The 23,972-nt window shown below is 42.5% G+C and overlaps 1 protein-coding gene across 1 annotated transcript in view; it reads right to left on the bottom strand.

The window, feature by feature from the left end:
• Positions 1 to 23,972, bottom strand: part of JADE2 (jade family PHD finger 2) — a 139,765-nt gene that overhangs the window by 74,537 nt on the left and 41,256 nt on the right. Inside the window, exon 4 of the mRNA XM_081893298.1 lies at positions 19,857 to 20,014. Coding sequence (XP_081749424.1) covers positions 19,857 to 20,014 — 158 coding nt within the window. The remainder of the gene's footprint in view (positions 1 to 19,856; positions 20,015 to 23,972) is intronic.

The raw sequence follows: 23,972 nt of genomic DNA, 5'->3' as shown, positions 1-23,972 counted from the left end.
AGTTAGGCCAAGGGTGCTCACCAGAGGCCCAAATTCTTTTTATTATCATCATCAGTCATCTCTATAGCATCTTCAGCAAGTGATATGCTATACAACTATTATTTCATTCACCCTCACACTAATACCATGAGGTAGATCACCGTTATTCCCATTTTAATTATGGGTGAGAAATTAATGGGTCTAAGGTCACCCTTGTCTGCCACATATTCTGTAATAAACGTCCTCTTTCACTGCTCCTTCTCTCTATGATCCTTTCCCTCTATTCTGCCCATGTTCTAGGCTAGCGGAAGGTTCTATGAGAGCGCAATTCTTTCATGGTATCGCTTTTTAGGTAGGATACTGCAAATTTGTTCTCTCACTTATTAAAATGTTGTCTAGCTCAGAAATGGGGGTCCTGTGGCCCTCTATGTGTTGGGGGACTTCAACTCCCACCAGCCCCAGCTGGCATGGCTAATAGTCAAGAGACAATTGGAGTTGTAGCCCAACAACATACAGAGGGCAGGATGCTACCCATTCCTGGTCTACCTCAAGTCTTATGGTGGAAGTGGGGAAAGCCAAGATTTGTGTGTTTTCCCCAGCCCTCTTAATTTCATTTGGTGAGGCAAAAGTTGGCCTTGTAACTTCTGAGGCAGTTATGGAATGAGTCATAGATTCAGATGTAAGTTATGTTATCGCTGTTTTCGAAAAAGAGGCTTGCTGTTATGACCAATCACTTTTGGCACTTTTGAAGAAGGCCTGTGCAGAATCTGGAATTTATCTTCTAACAAGATCTTGCATGTGCGTTTTTAAAATATGTTGAGCACCAATTCACGTAAATGTATGCAAAGTATAAGCTTCCCTAGTACCACACAAGCCTCAAAGGATAAGGAGAGATTAAAAACTAGCAACACAACTATGGTGGCCATGAAAGACTCCTACACAGGGCTTCACGTGACTTGCTGAAATTCTCTCTTCTACACAACTCTATAAGGAGGCAGGAACCCTCTCCTTTTACATCTGGCCAGCATGAAAATTCCCATTGACCAACAGCATTCTGGTGGCATAGAGCTATCAGGCTACAATGCATCACAACTGAGATCAGAAACATGATGCAGACATGCATACTCCATACCCCTCTTCTTTCCTTCTCCCACACATTAATTCTATAGTTTGCTTTAACTATATAACCAGATTCACTCATAACCAGGGTTTGCATATCCGTTTCAAACTCTAGTTTCAAATTCTGAGTATAAGGTCAATCCTAGTCAGTGATTACCACAGCTAGGGCTGATGCACACAGTGACTTAAAGAAGATCAATAGCAAACAATAGGCGGCATCCAACTCAAGATTCCCATCAGCGCAAGGATTTACACTCGTGCAATGGCGCTTCCCCCTCTCCTCCCCCGTGTCCTCCCCAAATCTGCTCTGGAACTTTCTGTTCTGTTATGTTATGCAAGTGTAAACACTTGTGCTAGCAAGACACATTAGTTAGATATTGTCCAGTGTCAGGAATGTACATAATATGTAAAATGGGCCAATGAACTAGGTGGTGAAAGCCAGAGCAAAAGAAATGTGTTTTAACAGTCTCCTGTGAGTGCCTCCTGTCTAGCAGGAGAGAAAGTGTTTCAATGAGTGGGTGCCACTACAGAGAAGGCCCATCCATGTTGTCAGCAAGAAAAATATTGTAAAAAGCTACCTGATAACAAAGCTTCCTCCTAGGATCTTAACATCCTAGCAGGTCTGAGTAACAGAAGGCAATCCTTTAGATATCCAAGTCCCTAAACCTTGAAAATAACTTAGTAGCTAACAGGCATTATTATTTGTCACGGTGTAAATGGTGAATTATGGAGAGAGAGAGAGAGAGAGAGAGAGAGAGAGAGAGAGAGAGAGAGAGAGATACAGAAGTTGAAATCCTTGCCATGTAGTGCTTTAAAAGCATGACTTTCCATCCTTAAAAATGGATGTTCAGTCTGGGCCAACAGGAGGCGCTGAGTGTACCTACTGTAAGTGAAACACCCATTGCAGATTTGGTCTCGCAGCTGCAATTTTGCCTCATATCTTAGCTGCTTCTGTTGGTGTTGGGGTGGGGTGGAAAATAGGAATGTTCCAGGTTCAGAATTAAAAAGATGGGGATTTAATGTGAAGCACCAAGAGTGAACATCAAAAAGCCCAGGATGAGTGTTCTTAAGTTTAAAGGAGGGAACAATATGAATGAAACCAACTTTATGTCGAGATAAGCCTGCCACTAAGAGAACAAGATAACACTTTTGAACTTTAAAGGCTCTGCCTGGTATATACAGGGAGATAAGAGAACAGAAAGAATTGATCATAACCATTGGAGGGGGTAGAAAATGTCACAGGAACTGAGTGACTCATCCCTATGTACAGAGGGAATCTTTTCAAACAGGCTAGAAAGTGGGCAGGGGATAAATACACTGAAAGGGGAAACCATTAAAAGAATAAATGCATTCAACCTAAAGGTGACTAAGTAAAATACAAGAATATATGGGAAATCATTTCTCTATTAAAATTGGGAGATTTTGTTTTTAAATTTGAAGCATCTACACAGAGCCCAATTGCTAGGCTTGGTTCCCTCCTCCCCCACCCCAGGCAGAGATAATTGATTGTTCAAAAGTTTTTTTTTTAAAAAAAATGTTTGATGGCATATTGTTATTGCTGTTGTTTAAAAAAAGTCGCACATCTCTGTCATTACCATGGAAGAGAGGAGCCACACGGCTGCTTATCCCACATGTTCATATGTGGAAATGTTTGTACCTGCAAAAATTAAGCAAATAGCCAGGAGATGCTCCTTCACTATTGCAGTCTGGTATGCTGATTATATATTTTTTCCCCTTTGAAGCCGTTTGAAGTTTGTGCCAGAGGTGGGAGTAACAAGATGAACTGAAAGGCAGAGATGAGTCATCTCAAGATGATGTTAATAAGTGATGTTAGAACAGGAAACCTCTGAGAGCTCCTCTCAGGGTGTGCAGCAAACCACCCTATTAAAAGCTTTCATTTACAGCCAGAGGCACTGGAGGGCTCCTTACTCTGGAAGCAGATATGTCTGAAAATGTAAAGCCTGCACTGGAGGTACAAGATCCATTTGTTCATACACAGTTCAGCTACATTCATCTGAATGGCCCAGATGGAGGAAATCAAAGATATTCAGATAAAGGTTAAATGCATGGTGGACCCTGAAATGAAGGATATGTAAATTTGGAAAGCAAGGAGAACAAGACAATGGAGGCCCACTTCAAACATGCAGGCGAACAACATCAAACAATGACTTTTATCACAGACTGTGAAGGAGCTGGACTTTACTGTCCTGGAGTGCTTGTATATAAAATGAGAATGCTTGTTTTTACCTGTCTGCTGATTGGGTGGCATAGGGTTAACCTGGAGTCCTAAGCGGGTGCCACCCCAGGCTCATCAAACATTAAGGCAGTGAAATGTGTGGGATGGTACATCCCAGTCTGAGGGTGAGAAAATGAAAAGCTCTAAACATTCCTTGAACAGAGATCCCAAGCTTATGCTGGCAATTCAACCTGAGACCCTCGATGTGCAAAGCAGAGCTATTGCCTGTCCCACGGGAAATTGCATTCCCATGATTCCTGGTGGCATATGAATGACAAGGGAGGTCTATTAAAACAGATAGACAGCCAGGAGGCAAGTAGTTCAAGGCCGAATTCAGCATGATAAGGAAGGAAGGCTGCCACGAAAGAGTAACTTTCTGCTGAGTAAGTTCTGGCGCCTTTTAGGGACTGTGCAGCCCATAGGTAGTGGATGCGTTTCTTTAATTTATGCCTATCTTTTTCCTGAAAACACTTATATTTAGGTATGTTTAAGGAAGGGAAGGTCTTGATGGAAAGGTTTAGCAGGTAAGTCAATCTACACTGTAATTCTGTTCCATGGATTCAGTTCACACATTCAACTGCCCCATTCAGCTGTGCTGCTTGCATGCAAAGGCTACACACAAGCAGCACAGGCGTCTCCAAGCATGGTAAACTCTACAGACACTCTGCATTGCTAAGCCAGCCACTTTCTATGAGCTGGAGCAGAGACACTCCTCTACTTGCTGAGCCTTGCCACATCATACAGGGACCTGCAAAATTGGGCATCTAAATCATGGTACAGCCTCCACTAGTAGATGAGGCTCCCCACTTTGGACTTTGCCCTCCAACTTGTCGGTGGCGATGGGCACAGTTACATAGGGGTGGGATGAAGTTCAGCACCTTCGTCATCAAGTGCCCTGCTTGTATTTAGTTTTAAGTGCTAAGTGGCACACATGAATGGGGCTGTAGACAGAAATTCAGACAGAAATTTAAGTTCCTGAATTCAAGGTGTTAAAGGGAAGTAGTCTATTGAGCTGGTTGGAAAGCACACAATACAAGGGAAATAAATAAACAATGCACTCAACTGAGAGGAGGCAAAACCTAAATGTATTTCAGACCAGAGGTGTCAAAAATATCATTTGGTTACAATCTACCATCAGTTCACCTCAGCCCACACAGCAAAAGCCTCTCTTTTAGACACAACATTGAACACTAATTCCATCGGTTGGCATTTGCTTCTATGTTGTAATTTGTCATTCATAGCTTTTGTAATATGATATATCTGGAGAATGTGTCATATAGCAGCTAGGATGCTATAATTGGACCGAAATGACCTGGGTTCAAAATATTATTGGTCATGAATCTCACTGTTGATCTTGGCATAGTCGTGTCTCACAGGGCTGTGGCAAGGATAACATGGGAGTGACATCTGTGTATTTATTTATTTTAAAATGTTTACCCAGCCTTTTGAGCAGAGTCCTCCAGACAGCTTACAACAAAAGTTTTGAAAAAACAAGCAAACATAAAATACATCAAAACAAACAAAAAATACATCAATAAAACCAATAGCAGCAGCACAGTAACATTCTTGATTTTTCAGTCTGGGAAAGCTCAGCTGGTAGAGCATGAGGCTCTTAAACTCGGGGTCATGGGTTCAAGTTCCACGACAGACAAAAGATTCCTGCATTGCAGGGTGTTGGACTAGATGATCCTTGTGGTCTCTTCTAATTCTACAAGTCTATGATTCTATTATTATTATTTGCCACTAAAAGCCTGGTCAAATAAAATCATTTTAGCTAGCACACTATCATCATCAAAGGGACTGTCAGGTTGGTAGGGAATTCTATAAATAGGGTGTAGAAAAGGGGAATGATCCTGCTCCTGGCAGCTGCTCACCTAACCTCAGAAGGTGGGGCTACTCAGAGCTAGGTGCCTGATGAGAGTATTAACATTTGAGGCAAATTCATATGAGAGCAGCTGACCCTGCCTCAAGGTATCCAGTACTTTCTAAACCAAAATAGCCACTAGGTCCTTAGAGAAAGGGTGGGGGATAAATGTGAGAAATAAATCATTACTGCTGCAAGGTAAATGGGATAACAAGATGTACAGTGAAAAGAAGTGACTTGCCTTGTGCAATCAAAAGTGACAAAGAGCAACTTAGGCCTTGTGGCACTGCTCTGGTAAAACCAGTGTGGCACTGCTCTGGTAAAACCAGACCAAAAAGGCCTCTGCAGAACAGTAAGCGAACAAATCTCTTGCCAATTTGGTCACCAAATGCAGTAGTTTGGTATCAACACAGCCCAGCTGAACTCAGCAGGACTTACTTCTGACTAAATGTGCATAGAATTGTGTTCTACTGAAGTCAAAACATACTTGGGAACCCAGCAGAGAAGTGATTCCCAGATTATTACTGCTCCCCCAAAACAAGTTGCAACAAATTTATTTTATGTGTTACTCATCCATGACACTGAACATTTGTTGTGAATATTCTGCGTGCCAGGATTAAAAGCAGCATCCCTTAACTAGTAATTGGGACCTGTTCAGATATTGCTTCACCATCGAATTCTATATAGGGCAAGATCAAAAGCGGGTTCTGAACTTGTGTGCTCCCTCCACCACCTCTCCCCCTCATTAAAGGTAGAAGGTAATTAACAAACTATGCAGTAAGAGGAGCGTCAGTGTGAACAGCACTTACATTTATCCCAACATCCAACTGTTTGACTATAACTGGTGTGCCCCGAGTCATATAGATCATTTTGATTCAACTCCAGATTGACAGTTTATCCTCATAATTACAAATTAGACACGAACCGGAGGGTTCATGGCTGAACAACCATGACTGCACCTTGGGCTAAAGAGCTGCTCCATTTAACCAGGGCCTCCAACAGATGTGTGGAGATTGGTAGATTTGGAACACAGGGGTGACATGTATGGCTTAGTGATTCCAGAAACAGCAGCGTCTGAGGTCACATCTCAGACATGCAATACTCCTTTTAAAAACTAATCTTGACCAGGGATGGCTCTCCTGGTCATGTGGAGCTACTGTAGCAGCCTCCTACTGTTGATGCTTAGCAGGAAGAACAGGAGGCAGTGAGGTCAGGACATGGCAGACACACCAGCAAAGCCAATCTGGTGCTCCCACTGCTGCTTCTGTGCAGCTATGACTTTGCCATCTCCTCAGCCCTCCCAGTCAAGGACATCGCTGAAGCTCTGCCCCCTGGGGAGCCACTCCAGCCCAAGAGACCTTGATGGAACAAATAATCACAACTTAACTACTGGTGGGGGGGTGCAGTATGTGGCCGTGAAATAAATAAAGCATTTGCCTGGCTATCTGCCTCAACCAGATGCCATGGGGTTTTCTCATATAGTATGATTTGTTTTCACCTCTAGCTTTTCTTCTCCTGTAGCTGCTTCATAACACCACAATGGTTCTTTACCTTCTGAATATCTTTATTAATTCTTTTTAAATAAAATGCATGTATTCTGAAAGGTGGATAAGGGTGATTGGTTCCATGTGCCTACCTAACAGCAACCATGCAGGAATGCACGATAAAGTGCCATGCAACTGGAAGCCAGCGGCCATTTCAGGTATTTCAAATTTTCACTACACAACTGTCCTTGGGGAAACATTTGTGTGGAGCATACAATATATGGACCATGATATCCACACAAAAAGATACAGTCATACCTTAGAAGTCAAACAACTTAGTTCCCGAACGTTTTGGCTCCCGAAAGTCGCAAACCCAGAAATGACTGTTCCAGTTTGCGAACTATTTTTGGAAGCCAAATATCCGATGGGGCTTCTGATTGGCTGCAGAAGCCATGCTTCGGTTTTCGAACGCTTTGGAAGTCAAGTGGACTTCAAGAACAGATTCCGTTCAGCTTCCAAGGTACAACTGTACAGAATCCTGGTCATGTTTTATGCCTTAGGCACAGCCCATTTTCCATTACTGCAATTAGTGATCACTTCTGGCTAGCTGTTACTATATTTGCAGACAGTGCTTGTTGCATCAAGGCCAGTCAGGGCATATCTTTGAATGGCTGCAACAGCCATGACACATTCAAGGAAGCTGCAGAAGCAAAAAATAAATAAAAATGTTAGTTTTAATAGCTGCAGGGTCACCTCATATATGTTTCTGAGCACACACATACAATACAGTAGGTATGCACTTAACTGTGTATTGCATAAATGTGGCAACCACATGCTTGCCAGGGAACTGTTGTTGGCCAAAAATTCTGGTATTCTCTGTAACAAACCAACCTAGGCTTGCCCCTGAGTAGTACTATTATGATGTTATTGTTGTTGTTCTTATTAAAATTTATTATTCGCCCTTCACCCCAAGGTCCCAGGGCAGGTTACAACAATTAAAACACTGCATGAGAAATTGCCAGAGGCACTGGGAGGGGGCGAATAAGCCAATAGCTGAACTATGAAGCTGGTGCTTGGTTGAAAAATGGTTCAGTCCAGCTCCTGAGTATTCGGCATCATGAATGCTAACCAGCAGGAGCAAATGTGTTTTCTTATTTTATATACAAACTGTTCCTCTTTAATGTGCTAGATAGGCATGCTACATCATTCCATATACTAATTCCCTTATGCAAATCCTTAATTTTATTATGGCAATTGCATTAGTCAGTCATCTTCTCTCTACCTACATTCTAGTATAAAGCCTTCATGGCCAATGCCCATAAACAAATCAGCTTATTAAAGTGGGAAGATAGTTCTGCTAGCAGTCTTCAATGAAATCTCACATTGTTATTTACTGCCACCTTGATTCACTCAGGAATTATTTTACAAAAATAGCACAACTCAAAAAATAATAATGAAACACACTGTAAAAGGGATGTTTTTCATTTTCTGATAATTATAGCTGCTTATTAAATGTATCTGGCAAAATGATTTGCCAAATCTTATGACTTTCACAGACATGGGAAGGGGCTAGTGATATTATTTGGGGGGGGGGAGAAATCCTAGGAAAGAATGAAAAGTTTTCCGAAATCATACCCACTGGTAAACCAACAAAATACCATTCAATGAAAGTAAAAGCTATAACCCTATCTACAAGTAACATTCTATGGATAAAAACAAGAATGCTATTAAGTCCCTTTGTACTGGTGGGGTCTTAAGGCATGACAATGCAGCAGGTGTGCTGGTGTGCTGTTGCACAAGCAAAAATAGACAGAGCAGCGGGGGGGGGGGGGAAATCCCACACTCACTCCGATATCATTTCTCACCCTGAGAGACAATGGTATGGAATGGTATATAAAATCTGCAGACAAGGTGACAGAAGTTTAGAAACTCCCACTGAAGTCAATAGAGATCCCAAAATGTCTGGAAACAAACATCTCTGAATCATAGCTCCCTCAACTATTGGAAGCATTCTTCTCCCACTCCCGCCCCAAAAACTCTTCTGTGCAAGGTAGACAAAAGCACAATCCAAACACAGAACCCATCTCTGTGCATGAATGGCATGTACTAAGCCGCCATGACTATGATCCTTAAAATCAAGAGTTGTAGCAGGGAGCAATATAGGATTTTAAATGTTAATAAACTTTCCCATGAAGTCTTCCAACTTTTCACTGGGCATTAATAGCCACTGGTCTGTTTACATTGCAACCAAATTACATATGGGCTCCAGCTGCCATGTATACACCAAGGACACTATGATCCCTCTTTGGTAGACATCTCACCATCTCTCCGTTATTAGTGAGAATCAGTGCCATTGTGATAATTGTTATCAGAAAGCGAATTATTATAGTTTATTGGTGGGTGTGGGAGGACAGCAACACTTTCCACACTTTTTAACCGAGGAGTGCAAATGAATAGTTGTCTGTTTCATTGCTGAAATAATTCTGAAAATATTGCCGCTTTGATAATTAGATAAATAATTCCAGATGCTTTTGTATTAGTAATTTGGCTCCAGTTAATGTATTGCTCCATCCTTCCCCCTTTCAAAGCTTATTTTCATACACTTTTGGCAACACTGATACCAATTCTCAAACACGAGCTGGCTCATTAAATTGAAATTAACAATGTGTTAGAAACCTTATCCCTCGTTTTTAAGAGAGAGAGAGAGAGAGAGAGAGAGAGAGAGAGAGAGAGAGAGAGAGAGAGAAAGGGAGTTGGCATCTAAAGTCTACTACCAGAGAAATACCTTTGGTTTGGAACACTTCCAGCTCTACCAAGAGCACTGTCTAGAATGGAATATCTCAGCTGGTGGCATGTTTGAGAGAGTTAAAATGTGATGCATTTCTGAGCTCATCTCTATGCCCTATGAGATTAGGAGCTGGACTTAGGCTTATGTGCTCCCTTTCCTGCCCTGTTCCCATCCTCCCCAAGCCACACAGGAATCATAACCTATATTAGCTAATGCACGTGTGCTTTCTATGCATTGTGATGAGGGTGGGGAAGAGGCGTGGAAAAGTATCGTGCAAACAGTCCTGCCTGTGTCTCCCTCCTTTAAGACTTTGGGTCAAAAGAATTCACAGGACTACAGTAATGGCCCAAGAATTTTAAGCTGAGAGACACTGACTTGGCTCAAGGCCACCCAGTGAGCTTTGTGGCTCAGCAGGGATTTCAGTCTGCATCTCTCACATTCAGTCCCAGCACTTTATCCACTTCATCACAGGAATGAAACTTAAAACCCTTCCCATGATTGTTTACTATCCATCCTAGCCACAGCGAACAATGCCTGTAGAAGTGAGTCAGAAAACAGGTTTTCTCTTTTGATCTGCCTGGATTCAATTCAAAGCTGCTCTGTTACTTTCTGCAAGTCCACCACAGGCTTGCCATGGACCAGGAAAGTTTTTCTTGTTATCACATGCGCAGCAATGGGAATTATTTATTCTTACGATAGCTATATTATCCTATTTTAAAATCGCATGTGCCCATTTGCATATGCACACATGGTTGTTTTAACTCATTGAAATTTCAACGCATCAAGCAACAACACTACTAATACGTGCCACAATTCTCTTCTGAATAAGAAACACAGGAGGTTCTCAGCAAGCTGCAGACCATGTCACTTGAAAAGCTGACTTCATTGCAACCTATTCCAACTGTACTAAGTGACAGCATGTCCCCCCCCCCCCATTTTGATCCACAAAAATGAACACTACAAATCCCATTATGCATTGAGCCTTCACAACAAATATGAACATGCATGCAGCTTGGCCACATTCCTATGCAGCTCTGAAAATTCCACAGGAAATCTGTTCCGGGGGAGGTGTCTGAAGATACATTTTTAACAGGTTAAAAATAAATAAACAAACAGGAAAACTAAGCTGCCATCCAGTAGACAGCATTCCTAAAATAGATCCCAAGCTGTTATTGGTGTATTAAAATAGCCTGACACTCAGCCGACTAGTTAAGTCCAAAAAGTGTTGGTGTTCATGCCTTTCCCACTTTTAACATTTCTAGAAAAAATTGACAGGCTGAACAAATGAATTATTTAAGTCTGAACTCCAGTCCATCATCCAGAAGATAACTGCCATGCAGAGTCCTTGAGAATAAAAGCACTTGCGACCTACAGCAATGTCTCCGAGGGATAATCGGGAGTCTATTATTAAAACACAAGAGATTAAGGGGAACATTTTCAGTATTTTATGGAATGGCTTATGGATACAAATCGAATCAAGACACTGAGCAACAAGTAAAGATTTGGTTCCATTCCAACAAAAACAAAGGGACAGATTTTTGGGGTGAGGGGATTGGATGACAAAAAGCAATTTTGCTGTATTGTAAATATCAGCAATGTTCAGTGATATTAGTTGCATATTTGCTGCTTGATGCACCAGCTGTTAATGCCTATTCTTCAGAGAAACCATTAATGAGAAAGGCCCTTCTGAGTGGTAGGAATGGATTGGGCAGTAGGGGGAACTGAATACTCACTTGTCAGGCTTTGGGACCAAGGAGATACTGCATACGTAAATCAGTTCTTGAAAACAGAGTGGAGTTTTAAGGGGGCACTGGGTGCCAGTCATGATCTATGCCCCCTCTTTGTTGCAGACAATGTGAGTGTGGAGTAAGGGGCACGTTTCTGCATATGTGATGGGAGGGAAGCGTAATAATTTGTGGGATGGAACTTTTCAGAGATAGTGTGTACTGCCAACAGAAGCTAAATCCAAATCTGTTTTTACAGTCCTAGACTGGCTGTTGTTACTGAGATCCTGGTGGCCTGAAATGTATGGCTTGTGGACTCTGATTGGTTTTTGGGGTGGGGGTGTCAAAAGTTGTGTAGGTCTGAGCTAGACCAGAGTTACTAACATTAAAAGGACTAGGATTGATTATCGAAAGTTTCCAGAAGTGTTTCAATAAAAAATGCATGCATTTGCAACCACCTATTAAAAGACAAGAGGAACTGTATTTGGTGGGTGTGCGCACTCATGCATCTGCTATGTGCTTCAAATCCTGTACAGCTGATTAGAATTCTATGAAATCTGACCTATAAAAATATTAACGAGGCTACTCACAGAAATGAATTCAGGCAAGAAATGTATATTGCCATTAAAAAAATATGGTATCATTTGCACAGCTTTATACAGAATGGGAATGACTAGAAACAATAATTCAAACTTACATGTTTACAGGGTAGGAGAGGGAAGCTACACCCGAGGCCAGTGCATACATGAAAGCTGCAGTCCTAAGTACAGTGGTACCTCAGGCTACATACTTCAGGTTACATACGCTTCAGGTTACAGCCTCCGCTAACCCAGAAATAGTGCTTCAGGTTAAGAACTTTGCTTCAGGGTGAGAACAGAAATCGTGCTCCAGCGGCGCGGCAGCAGCAGGAGGCCCCATTAGCTAAAGTGGTGCTTCAGGTTAAGCACAGTTTCAGGTTAAGAAAGGACCTCCGGAACGAGTACTTAACCCGAGGTACCACTGTACATTTACTTGGGAATAAACCCCAATGAATTTCAATGGTTTGAAGCTGGCCTGTTTCAAACAAACCATAGCTAAGATTGGCAAACTGGCTGAAGTTTTAGTTTGTAATAACAACGACGACAACAACAACAACCACCAGAGCAAAACCTTATAATCTGCTCATTGCAGCCATGTCTGAGAAGAGAGGAGGGAGAGTACTCAAGCCCAAGGTTTGTTGCAGATTGTTGTCATCACGATAAGCAATGGTTCATCTTGATACTTGAACCACCTCACCAGTTACTAAGGTGAAATCCAAGAATTATAGAGGATACTGATTTCACAACCTGTCACAACCAGAAAAAAGTCCTCATCTAGCATCCCTGTTTCAAAAGTATTAACACACCAGACCTTGATGCTGTTGTAATACACTGTCTAGTGAAAACACTAATCAAGAACAGTTGCTCGGTGACCCAGAATGTACTTACAAACAGATTCATATTACACATGGAGTATACACAGAAAAGGCACTGCCAGAAAGTTGTGACTGTTTGCAAAGCATTTTGAGGTCTTTCAGTACAGTACTGCAAAAAGGGGGATATAGCTATCATCAACTGCTTAACCATAAGCAGTTCCAATTCCTTTTTAACAGAAACAAGTTTCCAATTGATCATTTCCCTGCATTAATAAAAAGTCGCTTTATAAAGAGAAAGACCACTGCTTCAGCTCAGTTAGACCAGGGGTCTATCTAGTTCTCTAGAACCTTAAGCAGAGGTTCTCTGCTATGGAGGTACCCTGCTATGGATATCCTTTTTTAACTGGAAGTGCCAGGAGTTGAAACTGGAACTTAATGTTTCCAAGCTGTGGTTTCTACAACAGCCTCTACCATTTTATTCAGCTGATTCACGAGTGACCTACGGGACCGCCTCTCCTGGTATGTCCCACAGAGAAATTTACGGTCTGCAAATAAAAACATCCTAAAGATCCCAGGCCACAGAGAGGTTAGGCTGGCCTCAACCAGAGCCAGGGCCTTCTCGGCCGCGGCTCCAATCTGGTGGAACGCTCTGTCACAAGAGACTAGGGCCCTGCGGGACCTGACATCTTTCCGCAGGGCCTGCAAGACAGAGCTGTTCCACCAGGCCTTCGGTCAGGGCGCAGCCTGACCCCCCTCCTCTGGCAATCGGCAATCTACACAGAATTTGCTTGATGGTTGCCATTAATTTGATTTTAATTTGATTTACTTAATTTTTATAATGAATGTTTTTAGAATGTCGGATTATTTGATTGTTAGCCGCCCTGAGCCCAGCTCCGGCTGGGGAGGGCGGGATATAAATAAATTATTATTATTATTATTATTATTATTATTATTATTATTATTATTATTATTATTCAACAAGTGCAGGTTCCCTGCATGCCTGAGAACCCTGCATGGTCAGGGATCTCAATCACATGGGGAGCCAGGATCCCCACTTCAGATCTTCAGCCCTAATGGAGGTGTGGAGTGATGAGGGCTAGGATTAGCAGGAGATGTGACTCTGGGGGCAGAGCCATGTTGTGGGCCCTACTCTGTCTGACTCTTTCTCCCCGACATGATTTGGAGAAACTATTGAAGGGGACTATCAATTCAAATTGTTGCAGCCATTTGGTCTCTTAAAAAATTGCCGTGAACTTCTCTGCAAAAAAAATTAAGAAATAACAGAACTTTAACAGAAAAGGATGATGAAGAAACGATTGCCTAGCATGAGCAATATAGCTGTCAGGGCAGACAATCTGGAGGCAAATGGGTTCAAGCAAGACAGGTTTCCCAGTGATGATACTGAATGGCGGTGGAGAGCGGGTCAGTGGGTATCTTCTCTGAAATGCCAGCACAATGGTGCAAAGAGTAAGGCACTGGGAGCCTGCCTTCCAAAATTCATGATGCAAGACGCCTGTGCCAAAATTTTGCCAGGTGAGAGACACAATGATAATGGAGAGCAAAGAAATTAATACATGGTATGAAGCAGACTTTAAATGGGAACAAGAGAGAGGACTGTGGCTGGATCAAACGGGCTCAGACCCAAGAAAACCATCAAGAAATCACTTCTTCCTTTGTATTCAGTAACAGTAATGGGAGCACTCTTACTTCTTGACCAAGTGGTTTCAAGGGGGCTTTCGCTATCTAATATATATATATATATATATATATATATATATATATATATATATATATATATCCTTCTTGCCTTCCCTACCCCAAGCTTCAGAATTTAGGAGCACTAGAAATATGTCCCACAACCTATTTTTCAGTCTGGGGCATGCACACCTAGAGGCAATGAGGAAGTAGGCTGTCAGTTTATAGATACCCAAGCTTAAAGATGAAAAGAAAAGCAAAAAAAATATTTCCCTTCAGAAGCCAATGACTTCATTGCTGGGAGAAGAGGAGGAACAGGCAGAGAAATTATCTTGCTTCCGTCTTTCCCTCCCAGGGGAAAAAAATTATCTGTGCATCATCTAAACATTTGCTAACTAAGGAAGATTATTTGTCTATGGCATGTAGCGGAATTATTTCCTAAATGTGTCATGACATGCTATTGCCTGTGTTTGTGGCTTCCAGACCTTGGTATGGCTCTTTTCCCCTCTAGGAATTTCCAATGTAAATCACTGTCAAGAATGACAGCATTAGCACAACAGAACACAGGGCATTTGTCTCCTTGCTGGCTTAAAACCCCACGGCCTTCATTTTCACTTTCAGAGAGGCATTTACGCTGTCCCATTATGAAGAGACCTTAAAGAGGGGGCAATTGCCCATTTTTGTTTGAGCAAGCATTAGGTCATCTGTGCTGTTTATCTGAGCAAATTGAAAAGAAAACATTAAGAGGAAGACAACCACTAAGGTCTGAGATTCCAAATGTTGCAGTGGAAGGATGTGGTATAACTGGTAAAAAAGAAGAACAAGAAAGTTGCTACTTTGTTCATGTACAGGTTCTGTAAGTCACATATTCTTACCTCATTCCCCACGTGTCACCTCAACAGCTTTAAGGCCCTCCCCAAGTGTGTATACTGTAGGAATGGGGACACTGCAGAAAAAAGGGGAGTAGTTGCTAAGTTGCATGGCAGAGCCATCCCTCTCTAACGAGTAGCCAAATCCCTCTTGTAAGTAAGGTGTGGGATTTTCCAAGGCTTCTTTGGCATGAGGGTTTTGTGACTATTTTCAGATGGCACAAAATCAATCCAAATAATCTACTCATTTATTAGACACGGGCAGCTTTGTAAAGCCTCGAAGCACCTGCTCCTTATTCAACTGGTCCAGGGTAGTCACTCTGGAAAAAAAGAAGATTAGAGCGACTGTTCAAGGGCCAACTATGTAGCTACTTCATCTTTATGGGGGAAACGTGGTTTCAGACATCACAAAGTCTCCCTACAGCAGTTCTAACATCAGCTAACCAGGACCGACTTTGTAACATCTGAAAGAAAATTTCCGAAGAGTCTGAAACCCCTCCATAAATTCAGTTTTTATTTGAAGCCTGCTTTTGAACAAAACAGAAAACATATTTCCAGGGTCTCACATGTACAGAATGTTGAGGGCGCATGTTTTTGTCATAAAGCGAAACGTGCAAAGTGTTGTTTATAGCCAGAAGTCATAAACTTTGTGTTTGAAATCCGCCTTCCTCTTTCGAACGGGACTATCATCTAGCATATGACAGAAAGTGGAAAACACCTGGACAAGTGATTATGCCCCTGGGGTATTCAGAGAAGGAACAATACATGCATACATCCCCTGTCCCTCCTTCCTGTTTGCTGCCATAAAGACAGCCGTCAGTGTCACTATTTATATTCCACACTCCTGGTTCTCTCTATTGCCTGCGCTAACTACAGTCATTTATGGCATGTGGTTATGCTACCCATTCTTAAAATGTGGTCACAACTGAGATACAACAGACTTGCAAGGCGGTAGCAACACTCCTGAAAAGTCACTCCTTATTTTGAAACTTAGCTTAGGAGATAAAAGCTGCCTTGAAATGTTCCTATGGAAGTTGGACTCTAGTTTTTAGCCTATGAGAAAATGTAAGAAGTTGCAAACTGAAATGACCACTTGACAGGAAATAATGGGCACTTTAGATGCACCTGCATTACTGACACAGGAAGCTGTGGTTTCCATCTCGACTCACTAATTTAGAATGATGTGCAGATGGCTGAGCAAGGATGGATGTAGGAAAGGGATAGAAGTACAGATGAACTCTGCTGGATGGCACCCTATCCACAGCCAACAGAGAAGGGCCACGTCCTGCAGAACTGTGAAAGGTGCTCCTGTGTAGTTTGAGATGGTCAGGTCTACCAGCGGCAGACATTCTGGAGCTGGAAAGGGATTCAGATGGCCTCCCTAAGTGATGGGTTGAACACACTGAATGACTGCAGCAGGCAATAGCATGTGACTGGCTATCTGAGAGCACCTGATTACCAAGTGCAGGACACTTCCAGGCTGCACTGCTGGTATCCCACATCAAACTTATTTCATCATCTCAGACCACTGACCCTTGCAAGAGTGGCAAAAAAGTACATCAGGATCTATCTACTAGTACATTGTAGGATGATTTGTAGTAAAATTGCATTTCTAATGCCCCTAAATAGGATATCCCCTCAAATACATTGAAATCTCTCTTTTGTAGTACCTTGGATATAGATTTATACTTGCATATGGAGATTATTCAAGTGTATGGTTCATTGAGAGCAATAGTTAATTGAGGCTACCTCTTAATCACCACTTTGCTTCTGGCTCTGGCCTCTGAGCCACAATTTTGCACCTAGTTCTGGTTGATGGATCTTGGGGTTCTAGTTGCAACAGTCAAAAGTAGATCCTGCAAACCATAGGTCTACCCATGACTGGTGTAGGAAATCAGTGCCTGGGGTTACACAAACCACTGCTTAAACCTTGGACATCTGATAGGGCAGAACAAATGGGTTCAGTATAACCTTTGCCAAGAGTCAAGAGTTCTTCAGATGGTATTGTGAAATGCCAACAATGGCTTGATAGTGTGTGGCAGATGATTCAATTAGTTCAGAAAAGATGGTGGAATAATGAAGACTGAAGCACAACAGCCCTAGGACTGGACACATTTCCTTACTCAAGAAAAATGCTTTTGGTTTATGCAAAAGCATTTTTCTCCCCCTTTGCAACACTGTACAACACAGCTTCCAAATGCAATCCCTTGGTCTCGGTATATCATTCAGAGTCCTCAGTCCAACGTGGAGTTAGGAACATTTAAGCCTTGATTTCAAAGGCTTTATGGGTGCCCACCTCTGTGCTGGGCTGAGTCCAGAGCCTTTGGCTACCTCCTCAGTGGGGTGAAAGAGCAGATCACATTAAACAAACTGCTTGCCTGCAAAGTATACTTGCCAAAAAAAAAAAAGTGAACCCGTTTAGTCTGTCTTTAAATAGGCACCTCCAGCCCAGGCAACGTCAGGCTATCACTTTTCATCTTGACACAGCACCAAAATCAACCTTCAGCTCTAGAGCAGGACATTTACGACTACAGTCTGTGGTTGTATATCAAAGTTGGTAAAAATAGATATTCTACCCAACATTTCTTTAAGGATTAAATAAACTTCAAATTCCATTTTTATGGCTTCCATTTTGGACACATTTAGATTCCTCATTGAAGTTTGGTTGTTTTCCAGTTGTGTCATTCATCCCCCAACCTTCCCCAAATCCTTATGGAAGGAGATGAGTGCACAAAAGTTTATTTCATAACTTTCTTCCACCAACAGCTGTTGCTGCTGTCACTGCTGGACAAGCTGTGCTTCAGGCAATTATTGACTTTACTGAAATATTTCCATCCTTTTTGGGGGGGAGGGGAGGAATTTCCTGCATGAAATCTGAAAACACCTTAATGCGCTTAAAATCCTCCTGAGCTCTGTCAACACACTGATTTTCAGAGATTAACAGTGGGCTTCAGAATTACATGTAACATCTTTTAAGTGCAGAAAGCCCCAGGATCTTTGATATCGATATCAAAGTTGACTTGAAAAGACACAGGAAAGAAAAAAGAAATGGCAAAATGCAGAGGCAGGGATGTTCTTGGCCAAAGCCTGCTCAAATGCTAGTCAGTTGCTTTTGCAGTACATCATGTGCAAGAGCAGCCTTGAATTAGTTTAAATAGGACCTTTTCCATTTGGGCTTCAGCGTTTAATAAGAAGCTAATAAGGATGCCAGGAGATGGGAGATTTGGGCTTGGAACTGTTCTGGGCCAGAATTCTTTTGCAGAATCTTGAACAATTACTTACTAAGAGTTGTATTCTATCATAAAGTCTTAACCCGGGTTATCACAGCACCAAGCCATAAACATCTGATCTACAAGATATACCATGAAAAAGGAAAGACAAAAGCCTATTCAACACCATTAACTTCTCAGCACCGGCCACTCACTTAGGTATGTTGTGCCAATATGTCCCAACAATAACAATACTTCTCAAAATCATGGGGTGTCTCACAGTCAGCCTCATCCACGAGGAGTCACAGGATGCCCCAGGAAAAAGCCAGATTCCCAGTGGAAATGTGTGTCCTTGTGGCAGCACACTTGTTGTGGCAATCACTTCCCTGAAGCTGCATCTACAAGCAGCTTGGACCACATTATGGTTTCTATAAGAATGCATTCCTGGGGATGGTCAAATGTGCAATACATGGAGAACAGGTACGTCCAACTTCCAAGAGACTGCGATCTACTCCCAAAAAAATGAGGATGAGCCAAAGTTGTTGAGCTTTTTGGGGGGGGCATCGGGGTCCCAGGATTGACCAGGACACCCCACAATCAACCTGTTGGACATCCCTGCCATATAATGTATCACTAAAAGAAACTCTGAAAACAGGGAGATAGAATGCAGTTCTGTCCAGTTTGGATTTATGAAAGCTTTGAAAACAGAATTTGGTGATACAGGGGGACATCTATCACTTATGTTCAAACACACTTGACTTTAACTTACCATAGTTGTCCTGTGACTTTGCAAAGCCATCAGAATAGGAAAGATCAGGAGGATGGAAAGCATAGCAACAGCCTGGGATTCATTATCTCCCAACAGCATTCCATATAATGCAACCTTGCAGTAGATTTTTGGCGGCCAAAATCGACTCAAATTATCTGGAGTAACATCACAATTCTAATCATGTCTAATAACAAGCAAGTCCTACTGAATTCAATTGGGCTTAACCCAGACAAGCAAGTTTTGGACTGCCACCTCAGGGAAAATCATACCCAAGATAGATTTTCAGGTGCACATAAACCCTCTCATTAACCACTAACTCCTTTGAACCATTTCATGCTTGCAATCCGATTTCTGCTGGTGCAGTGGTTAAAGCTGGGACTGATCCTATTCCAACAGCAGCACAGCTTTCTAAATTAATGCTGTTTCTGCCTTCTAGCTCAGAACCCAAGTGAGTCAAAGAAGAAATGAGATTCTCTCAGGCATATCAAACAGCTCTAAATCAGAAAGCAGTTTGTTGATATCATAACAGCTATTGGAGGATGCCACATGGTGACACTGGGTCTGACTCTTAACTCCCTCACAGGAAAAGTTAACCCCATAAAGCTACCCTATACAACTGGGAACATGTAAAGATTCCTCATTAAATCATAGGAGGCAGAACATGGCACTCTCTGAAGGGGGAAAACCAACTGAAGGTATCTCACAAGCAGAAGAATATCAGGCTTACCTAACCACTGGTTCAGGGATTGTTTCTGTATTTGCTGGCACCTGAACACCTTTCTCCCACTCTTGCCTCCAGGGATCAGCAAGGATGTAGTACTCATCTGGGCTCAGTTGGTAAGAATCTGGGATTTTCATAGCTGTTATCAGATCGGTACGAAAAACCTGGAGAAGAAGATGAGAGTGGGACAGTGAGAGGCAGGACACATCCTTGGCCTTTGGGAGTAGAAATTCATGTCTACCACCTGGCTGTACCATGTATATATGGGGGGAACCTCTTCAGGCCTTAGATAATTAAGGGAAGTTATTAGATACACAAAAGCAAATGTACCGTATTTTTCGCCCCATAGGATGCACTTTCCCCCCTCCAAAAATGAAGGGGAAATGTGTGTGCGTCCTATGGGGCGAATGCAGGCTTTCGCTGAAGCCTGGAGAGCGAGAGGCATCAGTGCGCACCAACCCCTCTCACTCTCCAGGCTTCAGGAAGCTATCCGCAAGCCTTGCAAGCCCGGCGGAAGGTCCCACCGGGCGCGCAATGCTTGGGGCGGCAGCCTGCAGCCTGAAGCAAGGGAGCCCTCCGGAGGGCACCCCGTGCTTCGGGCAGGTGTGCGCAAGGCTTGGGGCGGCAGCCACGGCTGGGGGGAGAAATATTTTTTTTTATTCATTCCCCCCCCCAAAAAAAACCGAGGTGCGTCCTATGGGCCGGTGCGCCCTATAGGATGAAAAATACGGTAGCTAATAAGTTAGCTCCTATATACATGCTGAGCTCTTACATCAGTACTGAATATTGTCAAAAGGAACCACTGTCAAGGAAACTTGGAACCAATTGTGTGCAAATTACTCTGAAGAAAGAGTTGGAAGTGCAAAACAAATAATTTTTGAAGGGAATGTCTCTGTATCCCAGGAGGACTTATGGGTACTTGCTTCACTAGGAATCCATTTGTCAGCAGTCTCACTCATGGAGATAACTACTGGAATTAGTACTGCAGGGTAGCTTCACTGAACCCTACTTTCTGTTTGTTTTCTTGTCTCTGTAGTTTCTTGAAATTTCCCAGCAATTCACTCTAACCCACAAAGGTTGACTGATTGAAACTGTTTTCTCTGATGAGTCATCTCCTTTAGCATATACATGCTGTGAACTGTTCCAGGGATTTTTTTTTTTAAAGTCAAATAACAGCAGAGTTACTCCTCAAAAGATGCATATGCTTAGCTTGGACGCATAAAGGATTTTGACTTCTTGCTAATAGTAGTAGTAGTAATACTGGTGGTGCTAGTAGCAGCTGAAATATTGTTAATATATATCAATATATTTTGTCATGTAATTATTGTTATCACATTATTTTCCAATCTTCAACCCCCGACACCCCAAGTTCATTCATTTTCATTTCCACACAAAAAGTCTAAAAGGGGGTCTCCAGTTGTTATTATCACTAAATGTCAATAATAGTCCTCCACCAGCCCAGTATGAAGACTTTATCTCAAAAAAACCCTCCAACATCCATTATTGGAACAATAATCCATAATTACTTGGTGTCTATTCATTAACATATACCCAGCTCCATGTCTTTCTCAAGTGCCTTCATTTGCCTGCAATATGTCTTGAACTGCAATAATGCCTCTTGCTTGCACAGAACCCTGTGGCCTTTACACAGCTGGAATAGAGTCACTGTACGGAGGTGCGCTGCTTCCTTTGCTCTTCCCACTTTTGCCTCTGGCACTACCTACTGCTGCAGTACAACCCAGAAGGTTGCCTAGGAGTGAATGTGCCCCACCCCTGTGCTGTCTAGGGAGTTCAGAGAGATGTTTTAGCCTCATAAGGACCATATTAAGAAGTCTGCGTTAATAGACAGTGACTTCCTCAGGGCCACCCAGAGGGCTTCTTGGCCAAGTGTGGATTTCCAGTGTCCCAGCCAGACTAATGCACAGCGACACACTTCTACAGCGTAACAAAATGCTCTAAAATGGACACACAAGAGCGCAAGTGAGCCAACAGTTGGGCCTATCCAATCTGCTCCCAATAACAAAAGAGGTTTGACAAGAAAGAAAGGCAAAGAGGGGAATATAGGTTCTGATATTACTTAAGAACGAGGAATGTCCTAACTAAGGCTGCCACACTGCTCATCAAATGGGTCTCCATGGAGGGAGGGGGGAGGAAAAAATATTCAGCTGAATGTCACCCAATCCCTTCCTCCTTGACACAAGGGAACAAAAAGCAGCAGTGAGATGCCAGAGGAAGAAATCTAAAAAGCTTGTGCCCATGTCCTCTATGGTGAGGTAGATAGCATTTCTGGTTCAAACAAATGGCACTGAGCCTGTGTCACTTACTGACAACACTCATCCATTATTTTGGACACCTCCCAGGATACAGCATGAACTGGTCCAAACCAGAAGTTGTATCCCTTGATGGTGTCCTGCCCCACAGTTTTTACAAGGCTTGGAATTTCGGTCTGTGTCCCGCTAAACTAGCATATCTGGGAATTCTAGTTCCCACAGACAGCGGCAACGTGGTCAACTGCAAACTTATGCATACAATCAAGGAAATACAGCGTGACTAGGAATGGTGGAAATGTTCACCCCAGAGTCTGTGGGGCAAGGTTCCTGTGATAAAAATGAACGTGCCACCCAGACTGAGCTCTGTCCTGAGGGGATTCTCCATACTGCCTTGGACCTGAGCAAATCCCCAAAATTCTTTGATGCTCACGCTATGTTCAGTTATCCTGCAGTGCTGTGGGTCCTGACAGAGGAGTAAAGTAATTAGACTTTGCGTGCCCTGTTGCTGGTCCAAAGACTAGTGGAAAGAGCATATATCTCTCCACTCCTACCACACCCACAATCGCTCAGAGGGCTCATCTACTCTGGCACCATATGGGGGGAAAGCTACCTTCAGTAGGTGGCACAATAGACACTTGAACATTTGGGAGTTGTACTGGAAACTGTTTGAAGGAAGCACACACCCATCAGGTTCTGCCAGGACCTATTCTCCTCCCGCTTTTCTTCCTCCCATCACCCACTGCTTCCTTCTTTTAGTTTTGTTCTGGTTGTATTTACTTTAACTACATAATACTGCACTGCAAATTGCTATGCTCCGTTGCTGATCTTTCTCTTTATTTTCATTGCTTTTATTCCTTGACTGTATCAAGGAAAATAAAAATAAACAGAACTCTAAGCATGATTTGAAATTGGTATGTATCAAATGAAAAGTTACTGCATCTTACTTCTGTGTAAATCAGAGGATGAATAGGTGTTCCAAGTTTCATATGGCATTCCACATTAATATGGAAGCCACCAGTTGCTTGAGCAAAAGTCCAAACGCTGTCCTTTTTCCAGACAATGGGTGAACTTAGTACTGCGGCCTCAGAAACATTTAATTTAAAACTAATTTAGCAACTGAAATGACTCAGGTTTTCCACTGTGCTAGCCTTTCCTAGGGCATGTTGATGTTTTCTTTCTTATAATTGAATGGCTGGTCCAGATAAATGCAGCAGTGCAACTGCAGTCACCTGATTCTCATACATGTTACTCTTTTATATATTATTCCAGGCAGAGCAGGGGGGAAAAAAATAAAACCACCCTCCCACACCTGGTTCTTTAGAAAGCATTCTTTTCAAATCAGAGCCCAATTCAGCAACCATCAAGATGCTGGATTGTTAAAACACAGGATTAAAACACAGCAGCAACCCCACAAAACTAAAGGTTGCATTGCCTTGTTACCAGAAGTAAGCATGACTACTAGCATGCTTCTTGACTCTCCACTGGGTTTATGCCAAAAGCCAACTGGAAAAGGACCAAGCTAATTGTAGCAGTGTTAAGAAAAATGCCATTAATTAGTTTACAGCAGCCAAAGACCCCAACCATATAATCTACTAATGATCAGAAACACAAAAACTGACCAGTTTAACGCTCATGGCACAATTGTTGTACAGCCTACAAAAGGCTAGCAGAAAGTCATATCAGTTCTTGCTAGATGTCTTTCAGCTGAGAGGATTGTGTTTCACCCACATGTTAAGTAGAGTGTGGCACTTGAATGCTGGCACAGAACCAGGCAAATCTTTCTAGCCTGGGTAACTCAGGTCACCTTTTACTTTTTTAGACTATGCCTTGAGGAAGTTCATGAGAGATCATA

Source organism: Podarcis melisellensis (assembly GCF_964234715.1).
Source record: "Podarcis melisellensis genome assembly, chromosome: 2".
NCBI classification, from domain to species: domain Eukaryota; kingdom Metazoa; phylum Chordata; class Lepidosauria; order Squamata; family Lacertidae; genus Podarcis; species Podarcis melisellensis.
This window is presented reverse-complemented; position numbering and strand designations above follow the sequence as displayed.